Raw genomic sequence first — 21933 nt, 5'->3', positions numbered from 1 at the left:
AACGAGGATACTCACAGAGGAAGGCAGGATTAGTGGCTCTCCAGGTAAAAGACTGCTTGAAGAATCCTCAATACTATTGGGCAAGGTGAAATCAAATCCCACCTTCCCTGTATTCCTTAGGACCACTTCAGCTTCAAAGAGTTCATCAAATAGCTGGGGGGGAGTAAGATTAAGGCTTGTTAGTAAAAGAAACAAAGAGTAGGTGAGAGGAAGGCTAAGTGAAAGTGAGATAAAGGGAAACTCAGAGTCAAGCATGGGAAAGGGTTAGTGTCAAGGTGATTGAGGTTCAAAGAAAGATGAAGAAGCTCAGAGACAGATGAGAGACAGTCTGTTGTCACTAAAGTTCAGGCAACATCTACATAGAAAAGGGTAAAAACCACTATATTCCGTTCAAAACAGAAAGGCAAAGAAATAGTGGAAAATTGGAACTTGCCTTAGAACACACTATATCATACGAAAAGAATATCAGCATTAATATTGTGGCAACAAATATGGGTTATTAGGTCTCTTATGGAGCATCTCATTCCAAATCATAACCCCAAATTACCACATTCTTTATAATCATTTATACTCATATCTATCTATCTATCTATCTATATACACACATACACTCATATAGTATATATTCTCATATATACTAGCTAGTCAACAAAAGGTAACTTTCCTCTGGAGTGTCAGCAACATTCACCAAATATTTTATTATCCACAAACAGGTCTAACATACGCTCACTCAACAAAGCATCGGTTGTCCAGGGGATTTATATTTGCAGTTGATGTCAGCACTGATGGGCCGATGATCAGAAGCAAACACAGGGGCTAGGGTGCTAGAGGCTGTTAGTGCCATACTAGCGCCTGCGTTTGCTACTGCCCCATGATCAGAGCCCCCGAGTGCGTGAAATGTGCTCACAGGCTCTGAACGCAACTAGCATGCAAAACAAGGCTAAACCTATTCATCCTCAATGACCAGCGACCAGCGCGCCAAAGATTGGCTCGCTGGCCATGGCAAACCCTAAGCCAGCTTGGGGAGGAATGGTGAGCCCTGTCCAGCATGCATTTGCATGTTAGCAGGCCCCCATTCCCCCCAATGCAGCAGCCCCCGAAGAAACCCTGAGCCGAGATGACCCAAACAACTCCCCCCCCCCAGCAACAGGGGGCTGGAGGTCCAGCAGACCTCCGGTCCCCGATCCCCCCCAACACAGGTTCAGGGAGGGCTGGAGATCTGGTGGGTTTCCAGCCCCCTTAACCCCCCCCAACATCCCTTGGATGTCCCTGGTGGCCCAGTGGGCCGATGGTGAATCCCCCCCCCCCACCTGGTCATCTAGTGGTCCTTCTCCACCTCCTACCTTAAGTTGGAGGAGGGAGGTGGCCTCTCTCCCATTCCGTTGGTGCCGCCTCCCTTACATGGTGTGAAGCCCCAGACAGCACATCCCAGGATGCAATGGGCAGGGCTGGGCGTCGCCATTTTGCAGGCATCGCCGATGGAAGAGAAGGGAGGCCACCTCCCTCCTCCAACAAGGTAGGGGGTGGGAAAGGGCCGCTAGACTACCAGGAGGGGGGTGGGATTCATCCGTGGCCCACTGGGCCACCAGGGACATCTAAGGGATGTTGGGGGGGTTAGGGAGGATGGAGAACCACTGGATCTCCAGCCCCCCCTGAAACTGTGTCAGTGGGGGTTCGGGGGACCGGATGTCATCCGAACCTCCAGCCCCCTGTTGCTGGGGGGAGGGGGTCAGCTCGGGGTTTCTGCTGGGGCTACTGAACCTGTGTCGGAGGGGACCGGAGGTCCACCGGACCTCCAGCCCCCGTTTTGCTTGGCTCAGGTGGGGGTAGTTGGGGTCTGGTGGTCCCATGGACCTCCAGCCCTTGTGTTTGACAGGTCTGGCCTTTTGACAGCTTAGACCTGTCAAACAAGTGCGGGAGGATTGGGCCCGCACTTCTACCCCATGATCAGAGAGAATTGTGTGCTTAAATTTGCATGCAATTATTTCTGATCATAGGTCCGGTAAAGCCCCGTGCTGTTCCAGCACTATTTTTAGAGCGCTGTTTGGAACAGCGTGGGGCTTTTGATCATCTGCCTATGAGTCATGGAAGTTCATGGACTTGTCAACTGTGCCCATCACTTAAGCTACACGCTTTCTTTTGGACTGCTGTATGTTGAGTTTTGAAGTATACAAAACATTGCTATGAGGTTACCTTTTGTTGACTAGTCACATGGATAATGCAATGAATTTTCACTGATGCAAGCTGTCAGATCTTTAATGTGATTAGTTAATCTGTTTAACGATGAACAAATCAATGAACTATTGACTCAGGTTTAATAGAAATGTGGCTCATATTTTATTTATTCATTCAATCATGCATAGAAATTTCAATTATCCTTTCACATTCAAGACAACAAATGGTAAATTCAATCAGCAATACAATTAAACATAAACAGCAGATATTCACAGTGGAGGTATTGGAATGCTTGAGGATAAAAGGACTCATGCAGCACAGGAAAAAGGCAGCTCCCACAGAGACAGGGCCTTGAGGGTTAGCTCTACTGATGCTTAAACACAGGCCCAGGAGTCAGGAGCTTAAAGTTTTGTCTCTGTCTCACACTATATGCCTAGCCACCAAGGCTGCTACACAAAAATAAAAATTATTCCAAAAGTTAAAAGGTACTGGTAATGGAAACAAAATCACAGGCTGTTCACCACCACCCTGGCATCCATGGTGTCATTGGGTGACTCTTACCTGCAATCCACAGTCAACTTCCTTTGTGCTGAGAACATAACTAACAAGCGAGGCTTCTCCATACAGCATGATCTCATAGGTAGGACCTGCTTCGACAGTACATAATGCCTTTGCCTGTATATTGATGTTAGCATGTCCAAAAAAGGTGAATGCCACCTGCTGGCTCTCACCTGGCTGTAGTACACCATAGAGTGGTAGAATATCAAATACCTAATGGGAGAATACAAATACTCATAACAAAATTCAATAAAAATGTTTACTTTTTTAAAAGGTTGCATTAGATTGCAGGTCTTACAAACTGTAAAATGGACATCACAGCTCTAGAGGATAGCAATTATTTTCTAACAGGGATCACAATCACATGATAAAAACCAAGACTGAAAACATGAAGGGACATTTTCGAAAGAATGTTCACGTCAGAAGAGGACATGCCGCTCATAGCATCCAAAAAAAACCTTCCATCTCACAGCCATTTTCAAACAGTAAAAACTTTGGGGTTTCCCATTTGAAAATATGTGAGAACATTCAAAATGAACAGCCATTTTCCAAAATAAAATATCCAAAAAACCAGGGACAAGGATATCTGTCTGGTAGCATTTGTACAAAAATGGCCACACAGACATCCCTGCAGAGCAGAAAGGCAGCCTAGTGGTCAGTACAGTGGACTTTAATCCAGGGCACCTAGGTTCATACTCCACTGCAAGTTCTGTTATTTTACATGGTGAGCCCCCTCCAGAGACAGGGAAATACCTACTGTACCTGAATGTACACCACCTCAATAGCCTTCAACATTTCAGGTGTCTTTAATATTTAGGTACACAATTTAATTTAGGGTTCAAAATGTAAAGGTTAAAAAAAAAGGGAAAGTTCAATTGGGATGTGAACCTGAGTCCCCTGGTTTACACTCCACTGCAAAGACCACTAGGCCAGTGTTTCCCAAGTCCGGTCCGGTCCTAGAGTACCTCTTGCCAGTCAGGTTTTCAGGATAGCCACAATGATTATGCATGAACTTGATTTGCATGCAGTGCCTCCATTATATGCAAATCTCTTTTATGCATATTCATTGTGGATATCCTGAAAACCTGACTGGCAAGGGGGTACTCCGGGACCAGACTTGGAAAACACTACACTAGGCTACCCTTCAGACCTGCTACTGTGTTCAGAATGCCCATAATACCACTGGCGAATTAAGGGGGAAAGGGAAATGGGACTTCATATACCACCTTTCTGAGGTTTTTGCAACTACATTCAAAGCGGTTTACATATATTCAGGTACTTATTTTGTACCAGGGGCAATGGAGGGTTAAGTGACTTGCCCAGAGTCACAAGGAGCTGCAGTGGGAATTGAACTCAGTTCCCCAGGATAAAAGTCCACTGCACTAACCACTAGGCTACTCCTCCACTCCAATGGTCATTCCTTAATCCTTCTAGTGGCCAGTTACTCAGTCAGTGCACCTTTCTATACCTGGACGTGATTGAAACAGGTCTAACTTAGGATGCCCTTCAATTATCGCTGCAGGACATCTTAAATTTGGGACCGCCCTAGTCCTGCCCTAAACATGGCCACAACACATTCCCTTGCTATTTGGATGAACTGCAGCGTAACATAGTAGATGACGGCAGAAAAAGACCTGCACGGTCCATCCAGTCTGCCCAACAAGATAACTCATATGTGCTACTTTTTGTGTATACCTTACCTTGATTTGTATCTGTCTTTTTCAGGGCACAGACTGTATAAGTCTGCCCAGCACTAGCCCCGCCTCCTAACCACCAGCCCCTTGATTTGTATCTGTCATTTTCAGGGCACAGACCGTATAAGTCTGCCCAGCACTAGCCCCGCCTCCCAACCACCAGCCCCTTGATTTGTATCTGTCATTTTCAGGGCACAGACCGTATAAATCTGCCCAGCACTAACACCGCCTCCCAACCACCAGCCCCGCCTCTGCCATCCAATTTGGTAGAGCGTCCAAATTCTGCCTTTTGAAAATCACGATTTGAATTTTTTTTGACAGATGGACATTTTGAGGGGCATTTTGAGACACCCATCTGCATTGAAAATGAGCACCAAATTATCTTTAGTGCATCACTTTTGCCGTGTTGACTTCAAATATCATCATTTGTACATTTGCAGTCCAAGCTATAATAATATGACTGTGGGCTACTCTCTAGAAGACCTGAGTTTGAATCTATATTTCTTCTGCTCATTGAGCTGGCAGGGGTTGGGGATGCTACAAATACTGCAGTCAATATTCAAAAGCCAACCTCATTAAGGGCTCCTTTTTAAAGCAGTGGTCTTCTTCACATTCAACACACGTTAATTGGTAGTACCGCTTTGTAAAAGGAGCCCTAATTGTTTTGAACTGAAAATAACCTATTGGTTAATGCTCAACTTTTGTCGATGTGAGTTGTTATAAGGGTAGTTTTATAAAGTTGCGCCCCAGTAGCATGTGTTTACATCTGCCTATTTTATAAAGTTATGTATGTGTCTATTTGACATCATAGAACACTTACATTGGTGCAAAAGAATGCACATGTATACCAGCTTAAGGACTGATGTAAATGTTAGTGCATAGCTTCTGCAAGTATGCATGTAAATTTAGGAATTTTATAATATACCCGTATAAGTGCAGACTCTGCTTTCACATTTGTTAGTATTTTACAGGAGGTTATTATTTATTTAAATTCTTTTTATTCCGCTTAATCCATAGTTCTTAGTGGATCACATAAACATATACATAATATAAAAACAGACCAAATTCATAATAAATTTCTACATAAAGGCATATGAAACAAATCAGTCTATTAAAAGGTAATTACTGAAAATTCATTCATTACCCCAATTAAAAGCCTGCATAAAGAAAAGAGTTTTAAGCTCCCTTTTGAACTCTTTAAAATCTTTGATGTTCCTAATTATAAGAGGCAGCATAAGATATTAAGTAATTGTTGGGTCCCTGATCTTAACAATTTGTCTAATAATTATGAAGCTTAGTTGCCAAAATCTTTGAGACCTATTGCAATAATATTTTAAAAACTAAACAAAGAATTTTAAATTGGATCCTGTACTCAATAGGCAACAAGTGTAAACTTTTCAGTACAGGAGTAGTGTGTTCAAAATGACTGGCCCCTGTCAAGACCCTGGCCACTGAGTTCTGCACTATATGTAATGCTTTAATCTGAGTTGAGTCCTAACAATAAGACATTAGCATAATCAGAACAAGGAATTAATAAATTTTGCATAACAGTTCTAAAATTATGCTGCTTCAGTAAATTCTTCAATCTTCTCACTAATTGTAATTTAAAATAAACGTCTCTAATAATCTTTTGCACCTGCACTTTCTTAGTCAAACCTTGTCAAGCATCAAACCCAGATCTCTCAAATCCTGAACAATAGGAACAAATTTGTTAGTTATATATACATTGTTGGTATATCAGATGATTCAAAAAGTTGTCAATAATAAGATCTGCGCCTTATTAATATTCAGCTTTAGACTGTTTGCAGACATCCAACAATTGACTGAATCATGAAGATAGATACCTGTAGCAGGTATTCTCCGAGGACAGCAGGCTGATTATTCTCACAAATGGGTCATCGTTCGCGATGGCCCAGGAGACCGGGAAAAACTTGCACAGCAAAAAAAGAGGTTTCCAGAATGCTCCGTCGCGCGGCCCGAACACTCTGTGCATGCACGAACGGCTTCCCGCCTGCAACGCGAGCGTGCCCTCCTCAGTTGAATAAACAGCAAAAGAAGAACTGAAACAACTCCAAGGTGAGAAGGGTGGGTTTGTGAGAATAATCAGCCTGCTGTCCTCTGAGAATACCTGCTACAGGTATGTATCTTCATGTTCTCTGAGGCCAAGCAGGCTGGTTTATACTCACAACTGGGGTATCCCTAGCCCCCAGGCTCACTCAAAACAATGAACATTGGTCAATTGGGCTTCGCAAAGGCAAGGACCTAACAGAGATTGACCTGAAAAGAAACAAAACTAAGTGAGAGTGCAGCCTGGAACAGAACAGAAATGGGCCTAGGAGGGTGGAGTTGGATTCTAAACCCTGAACAGATTCTGCAGCACCGTCTGCCCAAACCGACTGTCATGTCGGGTATTCTGCTGAAGGCAGTAGTGAGATGTGAATGTGTGGACTGATGACCACGTTGCAGCCTTGCAAATCTCTTCAATAGAAGCTGACTTCAAGTGAGCCACTGACGCAGCCATGGCTCTTACATTATGAGCCGTGACATGACCCTCAAGAGCCAGCCCAGCCTGGGCGTAAGTGAAGGAAATGCAATCTGCTAGCCAATTGGAAATGGTGCGTTTCCCCACAGCCACTCCCCTCCTGTTGGGATCAAAAGAAACAAACAATTGGGCGGACTGTCTGTTGGGCTGTGTCCGCTCCAGATAGAAGGCCAATGCTCTTTTGCAGTCCAATGTGTGCAGCTGACGTTCAGCAGGGCAGGAATGCGGACGGGGAAAGAATGTTGGCAAGACAATTGACTGGTTCAGATGGAACTCCGACACTACCTTCGGCAAGAACTTAGGGTGAGTGCGGAGGACTACTCTATTATGATGAAATCTGGTGTAAGGGGCCTGGGCTACCAGGGCCTGAAGCTCACTGACTCTACGAGCTGAAGTAACTGCCACCAAGAAAATGACCTTCCAGGTCAAGTACTTCAGATGGCAGGAGTTCAGTGGCTCAAAAGGAGGTTTCATCAGCTGGGTGAGAACGACATTGAGATCCCATGACACTATAGGAGGTTTGACGGGGGGCTTTGACAAAAGCAAACTTCTCATGAAGCGAACAACTAAAGACTGTCCCGAGATCAGCTTACCTTCCACACGGTAATGGTATGCACTGATTGCGCTAAGGTGAACCCTTACAGAGTTGGTCTTGAGACCAGACTCAGACAAGTGCAGAAGGTATTCAAGCAGGGTCTGTGTAGGACAGGAGCGAGGATCTAAGGCCTTGCTGTCACACCAGACGGCAAACCTCCTCCATAAAAAGAAGTAACTCTTCTTAGTGGAATCTTTTCTGGAAGCAAGCAAGACACGGGAGACACCCTCCGACAGACCCAAAGAGGCAAAGTCTATGCTCTCAACATCCAGGCTGTGAGAGCCAGAGACTGGAGGTTGGGATGCAGAAGCACCCCTTCGTCCTGTGTGATGAGGGTCGGAAAACACTCCAATCTCCACGGTTCTTCGGAGGACAACTCCAGAAGGAGACGGAACCAGATCTGACGCGGCCATAAAGGAGCAATCAGAATCATGGTGCCTCGGTCTTGCTTGAGTTTCAACAAAGTCTTCCCCACCAGAGGTATGGGAGGATAAGCATACAGCAGGCCGTCCCCCCAATCCAAGAGGAAGGCATCCGATGCCAGTCTGCCGTGGGCCTTAAGTCTGGAACAGAACTGAGGGACCTCGTGGTTGGCTCGAGATGCAAAGAGATCTACCAAGGGGTGTGCTGTTGACATCGATGCACTCGACGAGTCCCGTGCTGTTGTCGTCGAAGAGCCCGAGAACAACGCATTCCACTGGGCCAATCTCGCTAAATGCTAAATAGTAGTAGTAGTAGTACCTGAGTCCTCTTTTTCAAAAGAGCACAAAGACTGCAGGCCTGCGGGCGGTGTCCAGCCCCCAGACACTGAAGACACGAAGCGTGCTTATCAGTGAGCGAGATTACCCGGGCGCACTGGGTGCACTTCTTGAAGCTGCTGAAAGACTTCGATGTCATGGGCGGAAAAATCACGCCGGCGAAATCAAAATTCGCGATGATGACGAAAGGCACCAAAAAGAAGGGAGAAAAAACCCGTACCGAGGCCCAAAAAGGCCGGTTCCGAAAGCGAAAGGAAACTTACGCGGGGAAAAGCTGGAAATACGGGAAAGGGGTAAAGACCGGATCGGTCTCTTTTTTTTATTTTTATTTTTTAAGCGAAAAATCGTGAAGACGCGCAAGGTCAACTAGAGGGGCACGAAACGGCGGCAAAACACGACCGTCCTGAGCGCGGACAAAAGAAGACTGACGAACACGAGCCGGTTCGGGCGGGAAGACGGTCGCGCATGCGCGGTGCGCATGGGCGCGCGAAAGCTAGCAAAGGCCTTTGCTAGTGAAGTTTCCGATTGGAGGGGGCTGCCGTGGACGTCACCCATCAGTGAGAACAAGCAGCCTGCTTGTCCTCGGAGAAACATCTGTTATCTGATCATGTACATCTTCATCTACACCCAAAGCTTTTAGCCTTGCAAGCAATAGGTGGGTATTGCTGTTCCTCTTGATGCCTTCTGCTTTTTTCTGCTTGATGATTGAGCTGCTTTGCAGCACTTCATACAGGCAGTGTCTTTAGATGAGCGATATCTGGTATGTAACCAGCAAACACAGTACTTTGTCTTCACATTTCCACAGTAGCACTTCATTTAACAGGCAGCCTTCCCCTGCAGTTATTCATTATCATTACACAGGATTAGACCTTTGTGTATTTTTCTGGTATTGACTCTTGAGGAAGGCCTTGCGGCTGAAACCAGGCTCGTGCTGAGTCATTTATACCTTATTAATAAAACTCTGCACTGCACCATTGATTTGGGACTTTTGTTGTCACTTTCACTGTTTGTGTGTTCCTCTTAATGTGTCATAAGTTGTCATAAGCTGATCTAAACAAGGTACACTGCACACTCATCAAGTTCTTGAGTCCAACACAAGGTTTGAATTGAAAAGTCTGCTGAAGAAGTAGGTACAGATTCTTGTATCAGCTCTATAACAGCATAGAGAAACTGCATCATTTAGAAATGATAGGGTATGATACATACCTGTAGCAGTTGTTCTCCGAGGACAGCAGGCTGATTGTTCTCACGACTGGGTGACGTCCGCGGCAGCCCCCACCAACCGGAAATAAGCTTCGCGGGACGGTCGACACGCAGGGCACGCCCACCGCGCATGCGCGGCCGTCTTCCCGCCCGTGCGCGACCGCTCCCGCCAGTTGAATGACTAGCAAAAAATATGAAATACACAACTCCAAAGGGGAGGAGGGAGGGAAGGTGAGAACAATCAGCCTGCTGTCCTCGGAGAACAACTGCTACAGGTATGTATCATACCCTTTCTCCGAGGACAAGCAGGCTGCTTGTTCTCACGACTGGGGTATCCCTAGCTCTCAGGCTCACTCAAAACAAGAACCCAGGTCAATTGAACCTCGCAACGGCGAGGAAACAACAGAAATTGACCTACGAAGAACAACTAACTGAGAGTGCAGCCTGACCAGAATAAATTCGGGTCCTGGAGGGTGGAGTTGGATTTACACCCCAAACAGATTCTGCAGCACCGACTGCCCGAACCGACTGTCGCGTCGGGTATCCTGCTGGAGGCAGTAATGTGATGTGAATGTGTGGACAGATGACCACGTCGCAGCCTTGCAAATCTCTTCAATAGTGGCTGACTTCAAGTGGGCCACTGACGCTGCCATGGCTCTAACACTATGAGCCGTGACATGACCCTCAAGAGTCAGCCCAGCCTGGGCGTAAGTGAAGGAAATGCAATCTGCTAGCCAATTGGAGATGGTGCGTTTCCCGACAGCGACCCCTAGCCTGTTAGGGTCGAAAGAAACAAACAATTGGGCGGACTGTCTGTGGGGCTGTGTCCGCTCCAAGTAGAAGGCCAATGCTCTCTTGCAGTCCAATGTGTGCAACTGACGTTCAGCAGGGCGGGTATGCGGCCTGGGGAAGAATGTTGGCAAGACAATTGACTGGTTAAGATGGAACTCCGACACCACCTTCGGCAGGAACTTTGGGTGGGTGCGGAGCACTACTCTGTTGTGATGAAATTTGGTATATGGAGCATGAGCTACTAGGGCTTGAAGCTCACTGACCCTACGAGCTGAAGTAACTGCCACCAAGAAAATGACCTTCCAGGTCAAGTACTTCAGATGGCAGGTATTCAGTGGCTCAAAAGGAGGTTTCATCAGCTGGGTGAGGACGACGTTGAGATCCCATGACACAACAGGAGGCTTGATAGGGGGCTTTGACAAAAGCAAGCCTCTCATAAATCGAACGACTAAAGGCTCTCCAGAGATGGCTTTTCCTTCCACACGATAATGGTAAGCACTAATCGCACTAAGGTGATTCCTTACTGAGTTGGTCTTGAGGCCAGACTCTGATAAGTGCAGAAGGTATTCAAGCAGGTTCTGTGCAGGGCAAGAACGAGGTTCTAGGGCCATGCTCTCACACCACACGACAAACCTCCTCCACTTGAAAAAGTAACTCTTTTTAGTGGAATCCTTCCTAGAGGCAAGCAAGACCCGGGAGACACCCTCAGACAGACCCAACGCAGTGAAGTCTACGCCTTCAACATCCAGGCCGTGAGAGCCAGAGACTGGAGGTTGGGGTGCAGCAACGCTCCGTCGTTCTGCGAAATGAGAGTCGGAAAACACTCCAATCTCCACGGTTCTTCGGAGGACAACTCCAGAAGAAGAGGGAACCAGATCTGGCGGGGCCAAAAGGGCGCGATCAGAATCATGGTGCCGCGGTCTTGCTTGAGCTTCAGTAAGGTCTTCCCCACCAAAGGTATGGGAGGATAAGCATACAGGAGGCCGGTCCCCCAATGGAGGAGAAAGGCATCCGACGCTAGCCTGCCGTGTGCCTGAAGTCTGGAACAGAACAGAGGCAGCTTGTGGTTGGTCTGAGAGGCGAAAAGGTCCACCGAGGGGGTGCCCCACGCTCGGAAGATCTTGCGTACCACTCTGGCATGGAGCGACCACTCGTGCGGTTGCATGACTCTGCTCAGTCTGTCGGCCAGACTGTTGTTTACGCCTGCCAGGTACGTGGCTTGGAGGAGCATGCCGAACCGACACGCCCAACGCCACATCCCGACGGCCTCCTGGCACAGGGGGCGAGATCCGGTGCCCCCCTGCTTGTTGACGTAATACATTGCAACCTGATTGTCTGTCCGAATTTGGATAATTTGACAGGACAGCCGATCTCTGAAAGCCTTCAGTGCGTTCCAGATCGCTCGGAGCTCCAGGAGGTTGATCTGCAGATCCTTTTCCTGGAGGGACCACAGACCCTGAGTGTGGAGCCCATCGACATGGGCTCCCCACCCCAGGCGAGATGCATCCGTCGTCAGCACTTTCGTGGGCTGCGGAATTTGGAATGGACGTCCCAGGGTCAAATTGGTCCGGATGGTCCACCAGAGCAGTGAAGTGCGGCAACTGGTGGAGAGGCGGATGACATCTTCTAGATTCCCGGTGGCTTGAAACCACTGGGAAGCTAGGGTCCATTGAGCAGATCTCATGTGAAGACGAGCCATGGGAGTCACATGAACTGTGGAGGCCATATGACCCAGAAGTCTCAACATCTGCCGAGCTGTGATCTGCTGAGACGCTCTGGTCTGCGAAGCCAGGGCCAAGAGATTGGTAGCCCTCGCTTCGGGAAGGTAGGCCTGAGCCGTCTGGGTATTCAGCAGCGCTCCTATGAATTCCAGAGACTGAGTAGGCTGGAGATGGGACTTTGGGTAATTGATCACAAACCCCAGCAGCTCCAGAAGTTGAATAGTGCACTGCAAGGACCGGAGGGCTCCTGCCTCCGAGGTGCTCTTGACCAGCCAATCGTCGAGATATGGGAACACGTGCACTCCCAGCTTGCGTAGATACGCCGCCACCACCACGAGGCACTTTGTAAACACTCGTGGGGCAGAGGCGAGCCCAAAGGGCAGCACACAATACTGAAAGTGCCGTGCGCCCAGGCGGAATCTGAGATACTGTCTGTGAGCTGGCAGTATCGGGATGTGAGTGTATGCGTCCTTTAAATCCAGGGAACATAGCCAATCGTTTTTCTGAATCATTGGCAGAAGGGTGCCCAAGGAAAGCATCCTGAACTTTTCTTTGACCAGGAATTTGTTCAGGCCTCTCAGGTCTAGGATGGGACGCATCCCCCCTGTTTTCTTTTCCACAAGGAAGTACCTGGAATAGAATCCCTGCCCTTCCTGCCCGGGTGGTACGGGCTCGACCGCATTGGCGCTGAGAAGGGCGGAGAGTTCCTCTGCAAGTACCTGCTTGTGAAGGGAGCTGAAAGACTGAGCTCCCGAAGGACAATTTGGAGGCAGGGAGGCCAAATTCAGGGCGTATCCGCACCGCACTATTTGGAGAACCCACTGGTCGGAGGTTATGAGAGGCCACCTTTGGTGAAAAAATTTTAACCTCCCTCCGACCGGCAGATCGTCCGGTACGGACACTTGTAGGGCGGCTATGTTCCCGTGGATCCAGTCAAAAGCCCGTCCCCGGCTTTTGCTGTGGAGGCGCAGGGGGCTGCTTAGGCGCACGCTGTTGACGAGAACGAGCGCGCTGGGGCTGTCCCTGTGCCTGGCGAGGCCTTCGGGCCGGCTGGTTGTATCTACGCTTTGCAAAAGAATAGGGTGCAGCCTGCCGTGCCCGGGAAAAACGCCCACCCGTGGGGGCGGGTGCTGAAGGCGCCCGGTGGGAGAGCTTGTCGAGAGCGGTTTCCCGCTGATGCAGTTGGTCCACCATCTGCTCGACCTTCTCACCGAAAATGTTATCCCCCCGGCAAGGGACGTCAGCCAGTCTCTGCTGGGTGCGGTTGTCCAGGTCAGAGGCACGCAGCCATGAGAGCCTGCGCATCACTATACCTTGGGCCGCAGCACGAGATGCCACGTCACAGGTGTCAAAAATCCCCCTGGACAGGAACTTTCTGCACGCCTTCAGCTGCCTGACCACCTCCTGATAAGGCCTGGACTGCTCCGGCGGGAGCTTATCGACCAGGTCCGCCAGCTGTTGCACATTGGTCCGCATGTGGATGCTCATATAGAGCAGGTAAGATTGGATGCGGGTCACGAGCATGGAGGATTGGTAGGCCTTCCTCCCAAATGAGTCCAGAGTGCGAGACTCCCGCCCCGGGGGCGCCGAGGCGGTATCCCTCGAACTCCGTGCCCTCTTGAGAGCAGAATCCACGACCGCTGAGTCATGGGGCAACTGGGGCCGCATGAGCTCTGGGTCAGAGTGGATCCTGTACTGGGACTCTGCTTTCTTGGGAATGGTGGGATTAGTTAGTGGTCGCACCCAGTTCCGGAGCAGCGTCTCCTTCAGGACATTGTGCAGCGGTACCGTGGAGGACTCTCTAGGTGGTGATGGATAGTCGAGGACCTCGAGCATCTCGGCCCTCGGCTCTTCCACAGAGACCACGGGAAAGGGAATGCTTATAGACATATCCCGCACAAAGGAGGCAAAGGAGAGACTCTCAGGAGGTGAGAGCTTCCTCTCCGGTGACGGCGTGGGGTCCGAGGGAAGGCCCGTAGACTCCTCTGAGGAGAAATATCTCGGGTCCTCCTCTTCCCCCCACGAGTCCTCATCCTCGGTATCGGACATTAGCTCATGTAGCTGCGTCCGGTACCGGGCCCGGCTCGACGTCGAGGCACCGAGGTCTCGGTGTCGTCGAGCGGTGGACTCCCGCGCCGGCGGGGACGGGGCTCCCTCCATCGACGTCGACGGGGACTCCACCTGCGTGGCTGTCGAGACCGGCACCGCAAGCGGCGGCGGTGTCGACTGCCCCGGCGCCGGGCTAGAGCTCGCCGGCGCCACAGTCATCGGCGCCGAGGGCGCAAGCACCCCCGGCGCCGGCACAGCCTGGCGCATCAGCCCTTCCAGGATCCCCGGAAGGATGGCTCTGAGGCACTCGTCCAGGCCCGCTGCCGGGAAAGGCGGTGGGGCCGGTAAGGGTGTCGGTGCCGGAAGCTGCTGGGGGCCAGGAGACGGCACCGAGGTGCCGGAACCCCGACGCGTCGGTACCTCCACCACCGACGGAGATCTCTCCTCTCTGCGATGACGCTTCGGCGTCGACTCCTCTTCAGGGTGCACCGAGGGCTCCCGGTGACGGCGCTTCTTGTCTTTTTTCCGGTGCACGTCACCGGTGCCGGAGGGCATGGAGGAGGAGGAGGTCGATCCCCCTCGGTCTCGGGTACCGGGTCCGACAGGGTTCGGTCCCGTGGCTCACGAGTTGAGGGAGTGACCGGGGCCGACTGCCCACGCGGTCTCTCTACCCCACTCTCGCCGGCGGACCGGCGGGCCGACGGGACCTGTTCTCCTGGGGTCGCTGCCATCGGTGCCGATGTCTCGGGCATCGATACCGGTACCGAAGAACCGGTCTTCGATACCGATGCCGTCGAGGTCGACGTCGAGGGGCCGGCGCAAGTTCCAAAAAGACGGTCCCGCAGAACTTGCCTCGCAACCTGAGTCCGTTTCCGGAGACCGAGACACAAAACGCACGACTTGAGATTGTGCTCCGGCCCGAGGCACTGGAGGCACCAAGCGTGGGTGTCGGTCTGCGAGATCGGCCGGCCGCAGCGACCACACTTTTTAAATCCACTCGGGACCTTCGAGGACATCGACGGAAAAATCGCGTCGGCGAAGTCAAAGTCGGCAATGGTGGCTAAAATCACACCACGAAAACTGAAACCGACCGAGCGGCCACTAGGCCGCAACGAGGCGTCCCCGCTAGAAAGCGAGGGAAAAGAAGGAGCGCGCGCTCCACACGCGCAAAATTCTTTTTTTTTTTTTTTTTTTTTTTTTTTAAAAAAGAGAAAGAAGAAGAAGAAGAGGCCGAACAGGCCAAAAGCGACGATCCGCGTAAACGCGGTCGAAAAAATCCGGCGGCTGAAACGAGAGAGAGGGGAAAACACAACTCTCTCAGTCGCGGAAAAAAAGTAACTGGCGGGAGCGGTCGCGCACGGGCGGGAAGACGGCCGCGCATGCGCGGTGGGCGTGCCCTGCGTGTCGACCGTCCCGCGAAGCTTATTTCCGGTTGGTGGGGGCTGCCGCGGACGTCACCCAGTCGTGAGAACAAGCAGCCTGCTTGTCCTCGGAGAAGAACAGCTATTCCATCGTTCAACATTATATTCTGGAACATCCTTTTGACCATCATATTCAGCAACATTGGATTCTTTTGTAGAGGAATATTAAACTATTTTTTAGAATTCTAGCTTTTTTTTTTTACTGCAGATTCAACCACCAATGAGTGATGCAGTAACTGAAGCTTAACATGACTTATGGTTGTACTCTGTATTTTGTCAATGGATCAAGAAGATGAAGAAGAGCAAAATTTATTAAAATAGTCCAATGTGGTCATGTTTCGCCTGTAGCAGGCTGATTCAGGGGCAGCAAATGTTAGTCAGATATAAATCAAATTCGAAACAACTATGCTGAAAACCTACATACAATATAAATCCAGTTAGGACCATAAAAAGAACATCCAAATTTTACTAAAAGCAAATAATAAATAATAATAATAAATAATCTAAGTGTAATAAATAATAAATACTCAAGGTATAATAGACTTGCTTAGAAGTATGGTGTGAAAACTGTAAGCTGTTTATAGCTATTCTGCATGCTATTTTAGATTCTTTAATTTGTAATTGTTCAATTGGTAATTTGTAGCTCTTATCTTTTCATTTTATTCTTTTAATTCTTTTTAGGTTGCGTTTTGATTAAAATTTGTAATCATGATTAATCACATGATTAAAGATATATTATTTATGTATTTTCTCTACTGCTGATTGTAACTCTGGGCAATAGAGGGCTAATCAAAATGCAGCCCTAACAGATAATAAATAAAAGTAGAAAATATTATAACAGGTGTCTAGGCACACTACCCCAGGTCATGTCATGATTCATATATATTGCGCTAATCTGGAATAAATGACTGTTTTGAGTGTGGCAGGGTAACAGGCAGGTGGCTGACAATACACACTCTCACTCATAGCTGCAGCATTGTTACACTCTACCCCTACCAGGGCCTGTCCTAGGGTCTCTGGCGCCCCCCCCCCCCCCATATCCTTTCTCTCTTCTCTCACCCTGCCCCTGTCCAGCAATTCTCCTTCGCCTCCATCCCCCTCCCATTTATGCCCACCTGCCCGCCTTCTTCTCCCCCCAACATCCCTCTTTTTCTTCTTGCCACCCTGCGTGGTTTAAGTCTTTTTTTTTAATTTACCTCCGTCCCAGCGGCCGCGTCATTTCAAAGCCCTGCCCATCTCTAGCCTTCCCTCCCTTCGTGAGTTCATTCCCGCAGAGTCCTGCCCTCGAGGAAATGACGTCAGAAGGCGGGACTCTGCGGGAACGAACTCACGAAGGGAGGGAAGGCTAGAGACGGGCAGGGCTTTGAAATGATGCGGACGCTGGGACGGAGGTAAATAAAAGATTTAAACCCCCAAGGGTGGCGTGGTATGGCGGCACAGCACCGCAGTGGCGCCCTCCTGCGGTGCTTACCCCGCTTACTGGGTTTGACCAGCCCTGACCCCTACCCTCATCAGATCAGGAGCATGCAACTCACATAGTTGCCAAGCTCTGTCATGCTGTGTGCTGCCAAGCCACAGTACAGCATGCTAACATTGTTATGCATGTCTCATCATTCCACCCTGCAGGTGACCAAGGCTATCCACTACGAACATGGCTAATGACACCCATAGTGCATCCAGCGCGTGGCCCAGAGCACTGCTATAATGAAGCCCACATGAGGACCATGGCATTAATTTTGGAATCTGAAATCCTGATTCAGGTAACTGGACAGGTCTGAGGGCAAAATGCTCTACATTCCAGCAACGGCATGTAATATATTCATGACCTGCTGCATGTGCACAATCTGGCAGTACATGCCTGAACCTACACAAGATATCCCAACACAGGTATAAGGTGATGAGGGTGTGGAGAAGCTGATTAAGGGTGGGAAGAAATAACCCCTCAAGTCCTGCAGTGTTGCTGTGGCTATGTGAAATCAACTCATGTAGACACAATTTACTAGGTGAGTGAAGGCATTTATTGTATAAAATATCAATAACAGTGCACTGGTGATAAATGAACAAAAAATGTGAAATGCCAAAAAGGATTACCCCTAATGTTCCTGCTGACATATGTAGTGGTGCAGCAAGGCAGAGAGAAGAGGGGGTGGGGCGCACATAGGAAGAGGGTGTGCCTGGCGACCTTGACTGCTCAATCAGCTGGAGGAGATAGGAAGCCAGGGTCACATTCAGGGTCCTAAACTCACTAACAAGGTCTGAAAGTACTGGTACTACAGTGTCTCTCAAATCTAAATATCCCTGCAGAGGTCATGGACTTCCTTCCTGAGCAGGCATTCTAGTCAGAGTTATTATTAGCCAGTCTGCAGATATAAGTACATAAGTAGTGCCATACTGGGAAAGACCAAAGGTCCATCTAGCCCAGCATCCTGTCACCGACAGTGGCCAATCCAGGTCAAGGGCACCTGGCACGCTCCCCAAACGTAAAAACATTCCAGACAAGTTATACCTAAAAATGCGGAATTTTTCCAAGTCCATTTAATAGCGGTCTATGGACTTGTCCTTTAGGAATCTATCTAACCCCTTTTTAAACTCCGTCAAGCTAACCGCCCGTACCACGTTCTCCGGCAATGAATTCCAGAGTCTAATTACACGTTGGGTGAAGAAAAATTTTCTCCGATTCGTTTTAAATTTACCACACTGTAGCTTCAACTCATGCCCTCTAGTCCTAGTATTTTTGGATAGCGTGAACAGTCGCTTCACATCCACCCGATCCATTCCACTCATTATTTTATACACTTCTATCATATCTCCCCTCAGCCGTCTCTTCTCCAAGCTGAAAAGCCCTAGCCTTCTCAGCCTCTCTTCATAGGAAAGTCGTCCCATCCCCACTATCATTTTCGTCGCCCTTCGCTGTACCTTTTCCAATTCTACTATATCTTTTTTGAGATACGGAGACCAGTACTGAACACAATACTCCAGGTGCGGTCGCACCATGGAGCGATACAACGGCATTATAACATCCGCACACCTGGACTCCATACCCTTCCTAATAACACCCAACATTCTATTCGCTTTCCTAGCCGCAGCAGCACACTGAGCAGAAGGTTTCAGCGTATCATCGACGACGACACCCAGATCCCTTTCTTGATCCGTAACTCCTAACGCGGAACCTTGCAAGACGTAGCTATAATTCGGGTTCCTCTTACCCACATGCATCACTTTGCACTTGTCAACATTGAACTTCATCTGCCACTTGCACGCCCATTCTCCCAGTCTCGCAAGGTCCTCCTGTAATCGTTCACATTCCTCCTGCGACTTGACGACCCTGAATAATTTTGTGTCATCGGCGAATTTAATTACCTCACTAGTTATTCCCATCTCTAGGTCATTTATAAATACATTAAAAAGCATTAAAGTTCATCTTTTTGCTCAGGGGTGCTGGAATCACGAACTGGCTTGTCTTCTGGGTTGGCCTCCTCGAGCTGCAGTCTGATTTCACTAGTCTTCTCCAGCAGGTCTTCCTCCTCAACCTCTTCCTCTATAGAAGTCAGGTCTCCAAGTTGCTCCCTTAATGTGACTTTCTCTTCTTCCTTCTCTCCAGTATCTTCAAGTGGGAATGATGATGCTAATCTCTCCTGCCCAGGAGCCACTGCTGCTTGTAGTGGTGCTGCGTGCAGGCCAGGATCCTGCTGTGTGGACGGAGCAGCATCCTCCACCCACTGGTCTTGTCTTCTGCTGCTTCCCTCTCAAGGTGGGGAACAGGGGGTTGACAGCTTTGGAGTTTTCATGGCCCTACCAATGCCAAGCAGCTTGCTTTTTGTGGGCTCTGCAGCACATTCTGCCATTTCTTCTTCAGGTCATCAACATCATAGTTCTGGTGTTAGATGGAGTTGCAGCATTCACAAATGCCTCTCCACCGAGCCATCTTGATCTTGGTGCTGACCCTAGATCCAGCCTCTCCATATAGAATGTCATAGTGCCTCTCCACCTCCCTCACTAGGAGCCGTAACTCAATGAAAAAGAAGTTGGGCCTCCTTAAACCACTTCTCCTTGGTGCTGCCATGTTGTCTACCATCTCAGCACTGTGCAGGCTATAGCACATGATGGTCTATTTCATAGGAAGTGCACAATGGCTCCCAGATGTGGCATGCATCTTGGCACCAGAGATGTACCCAAATAATTGGCTAACTAATTGTTAATCTGATCGTGAGCCCTTGTGCCTAGGATTAGGCTTAGGAAGGACCTTGGCCAAAGCCTAGGGTAGACCAAACAGGCGCTAAGCAATACCACAGGCCACAAAGCCCTGCACACTCAGGACAATCAACAAGCACCACCAGAAAGGGGAGATAGACCACTCAGGCAAGCCGCAAGGCCAATCCGGAACACACTCGTACAGAGACCAAGCATATGGGCCTCACGGCCAAACTGGAACCGAGTCATACACTAGGGAAGGGAAAAGAACAATGAAGGGTCCTCGAAGGGACTGGAGCTCATGCAACGCACACAGCGCTAGCTAGTGATACAAAGGTAAGGGCGACAGACAAAAACTGGTGGATACAGACTATGACCAGAGGGAGAGAATGCAAACAAAGGCTACACAGAAAGGTAGCGGAGGGCAAAGCCCACAGGGAAAAAGGGAAAGCCGGGGACAGAATGGGACACTATAGACACGGACTCTACAAGAGCGAAGCTCCACAGGAATGGCTAAACAGGGAAAAAAACAAGCTGAAGGAAAAGGCTGCTTTCAAATAAGGACAGGAAAGAAGCAGGCACACAAGAGTACCGAAAGGGATAAGGCAGACACCAGAGACAGGCTGCCTAACAGAGGCAGTGCTCAAAGAAGGCAAATACAAACCAATGCACATAAAGGGTTAACACTGAGTAAAGGGAAATTAAACAAACAAAGCAGGAACGAGCTTACCACAGACAGAACGGCTACCTAACAGAGGCAGGGCTTACAGAAGGCCAATACCAAGCTCTGCACATAAAGGGTTAACACTGAGTAAAGGGAAACTAAACAAACAAAGCAGGAACCAGCTTACCACAGACAGTGAATGATACATACCTGTAGCAGGTGTTCTCCGAGGACAGCAGGCTGATTGTTCTCACGATAGGGTGACGTCCGCGGCAGCCCCCACCAACCGGAAGAAGCTTCGCAGGCGGTCCGCACGCAGGGCACGCCCACCGCGCATGCGCGGCCGTCTTCCCGCCCGTACGTGACCGTTCCCGTCAGTTGAATGACAAGCAAAAATGATGAAAACGCAACTCAAAAGGGGAGGAGGGAGGGTAGGTGAGAACAATCAGCCTGCTGTCCTCGGAGAACACCTGCTACAGGTATGTATCATTCACTTTCTCCGAGGACAAGCAGGCTGCTTGTTCTCACGACTGGGGTATCCCTAGCTCTCAGGCTCACTCAAAACAAGAACCCAGGTCAATTGAACCTCGCAATGGCGAGAATACAACAGAAAATTGACCTACGAAGAACAACTAACTGAGAGTGCAGCCTGACCAGAATAAATGCGGGTCCTGGAGGGTGGAGTTGGATTTACACCCCAAACAGATTCTGCAGCACCGACTGCCCGAACCGACTGTCGCGTCAGGTATCCTGCTGGAGGCAGTAATATGATGTGAATGTGTGGACAGATGACCACGTCGCAGCTTTGCAGATCTCTTCAATAGTGGCTGACTTCAAGTGGGCCACTGACGCTGCCATGGCTCTAACACTATGAGCCGTGACATGACCCTCAAGAGCCAGCCTAGCCTGGGCGTAAGTGAAGGAAATGCAATCTGCTAGCCAATTGGAGATGGTGCGTTTCCCGACAGTGACACCTAGCCTGTTAGGGTCGAAAGAAACAAACAATTGGGCGGACTGTCTGTGGGGCTGTGTCCGCTCCAAGTAGAAGGCCAATGCTCTCTTGCAGTCCAATGTGTGCAACTGACGTTCAGCAGGGCGGGTATGCGGCCTGGGGAAGAATGTTGGCAAGACAATTGACTGGTTAAGACGGAACTCCGACACCACATTCAGCAGGAACTTTGGGTGGGTGCGGAGTACTACTCTGTTGTGATGAAATTTGGTATATGGAGCATGAGCTACCAGGGCTTGAAGCTCACTGACCCTACGAGCTGAAGTAACTGCCACCAAGAAAATGACCTTCCAGGTCAAGTACTTCAGATGGCAGGTATTCAGTGGCTCAAAAGGAGGTTTCATCAGCTGGGTGAGGACGACGTTGAGATCCCATGATACTGCAGAAGGCTTGATAGGGGGCTTTGACAAAAGCAAGCCTCTCATGAATCGAACGACTAAAGGCTCTCCAGAGATGGTTTTACCTTCCACACGATAATGGTAAGCACTAATCGCACTAAGGTGATTCCTTACTGAGTTGGTCTTGAGGCCAGACTCTGATAAGTGCAGAAGGTATTCAAGC

General features: G+C 49.3%; 1 protein-coding gene across 1 annotated transcript in view; it reads right to left on the bottom strand.

Moving 5' to 3' along the window:
- The window catches only part of HYDIN (HYDIN axonemal central pair apparatus protein), a 2443906-nt gene that overhangs the window by 1387734 nt on the left and 1034239 nt on the right, over window positions 1-21933 (bottom strand). Inside the window, exons 47-48 of the mRNA XM_030205004.1 lie at window positions 2737-2946; window positions 16-153 (exon numbers count right to left, since the gene is read on the bottom strand). Of these exons, the coding sequence (XP_030060864.1) occupies window positions 16-153; window positions 2737-2946 (348 nt within the window). The remainder of the gene's footprint in view (window positions 1-15; window positions 154-2736; window positions 2947-21933) is intronic.

This window comes from Microcaecilia unicolor, chromosome 5 (genome assembly GCF_901765095.1).
Source record: "Microcaecilia unicolor chromosome 5, aMicUni1.1, whole genome shotgun sequence".
NCBI classification, from domain to species: domain Eukaryota; kingdom Metazoa; phylum Chordata; class Amphibia; order Gymnophiona; family Siphonopidae; genus Microcaecilia; species Microcaecilia unicolor.
Note: the sequence above shows the minus strand (reverse complement) of the source record. Positions and strands in the feature narration are given on the sequence as shown.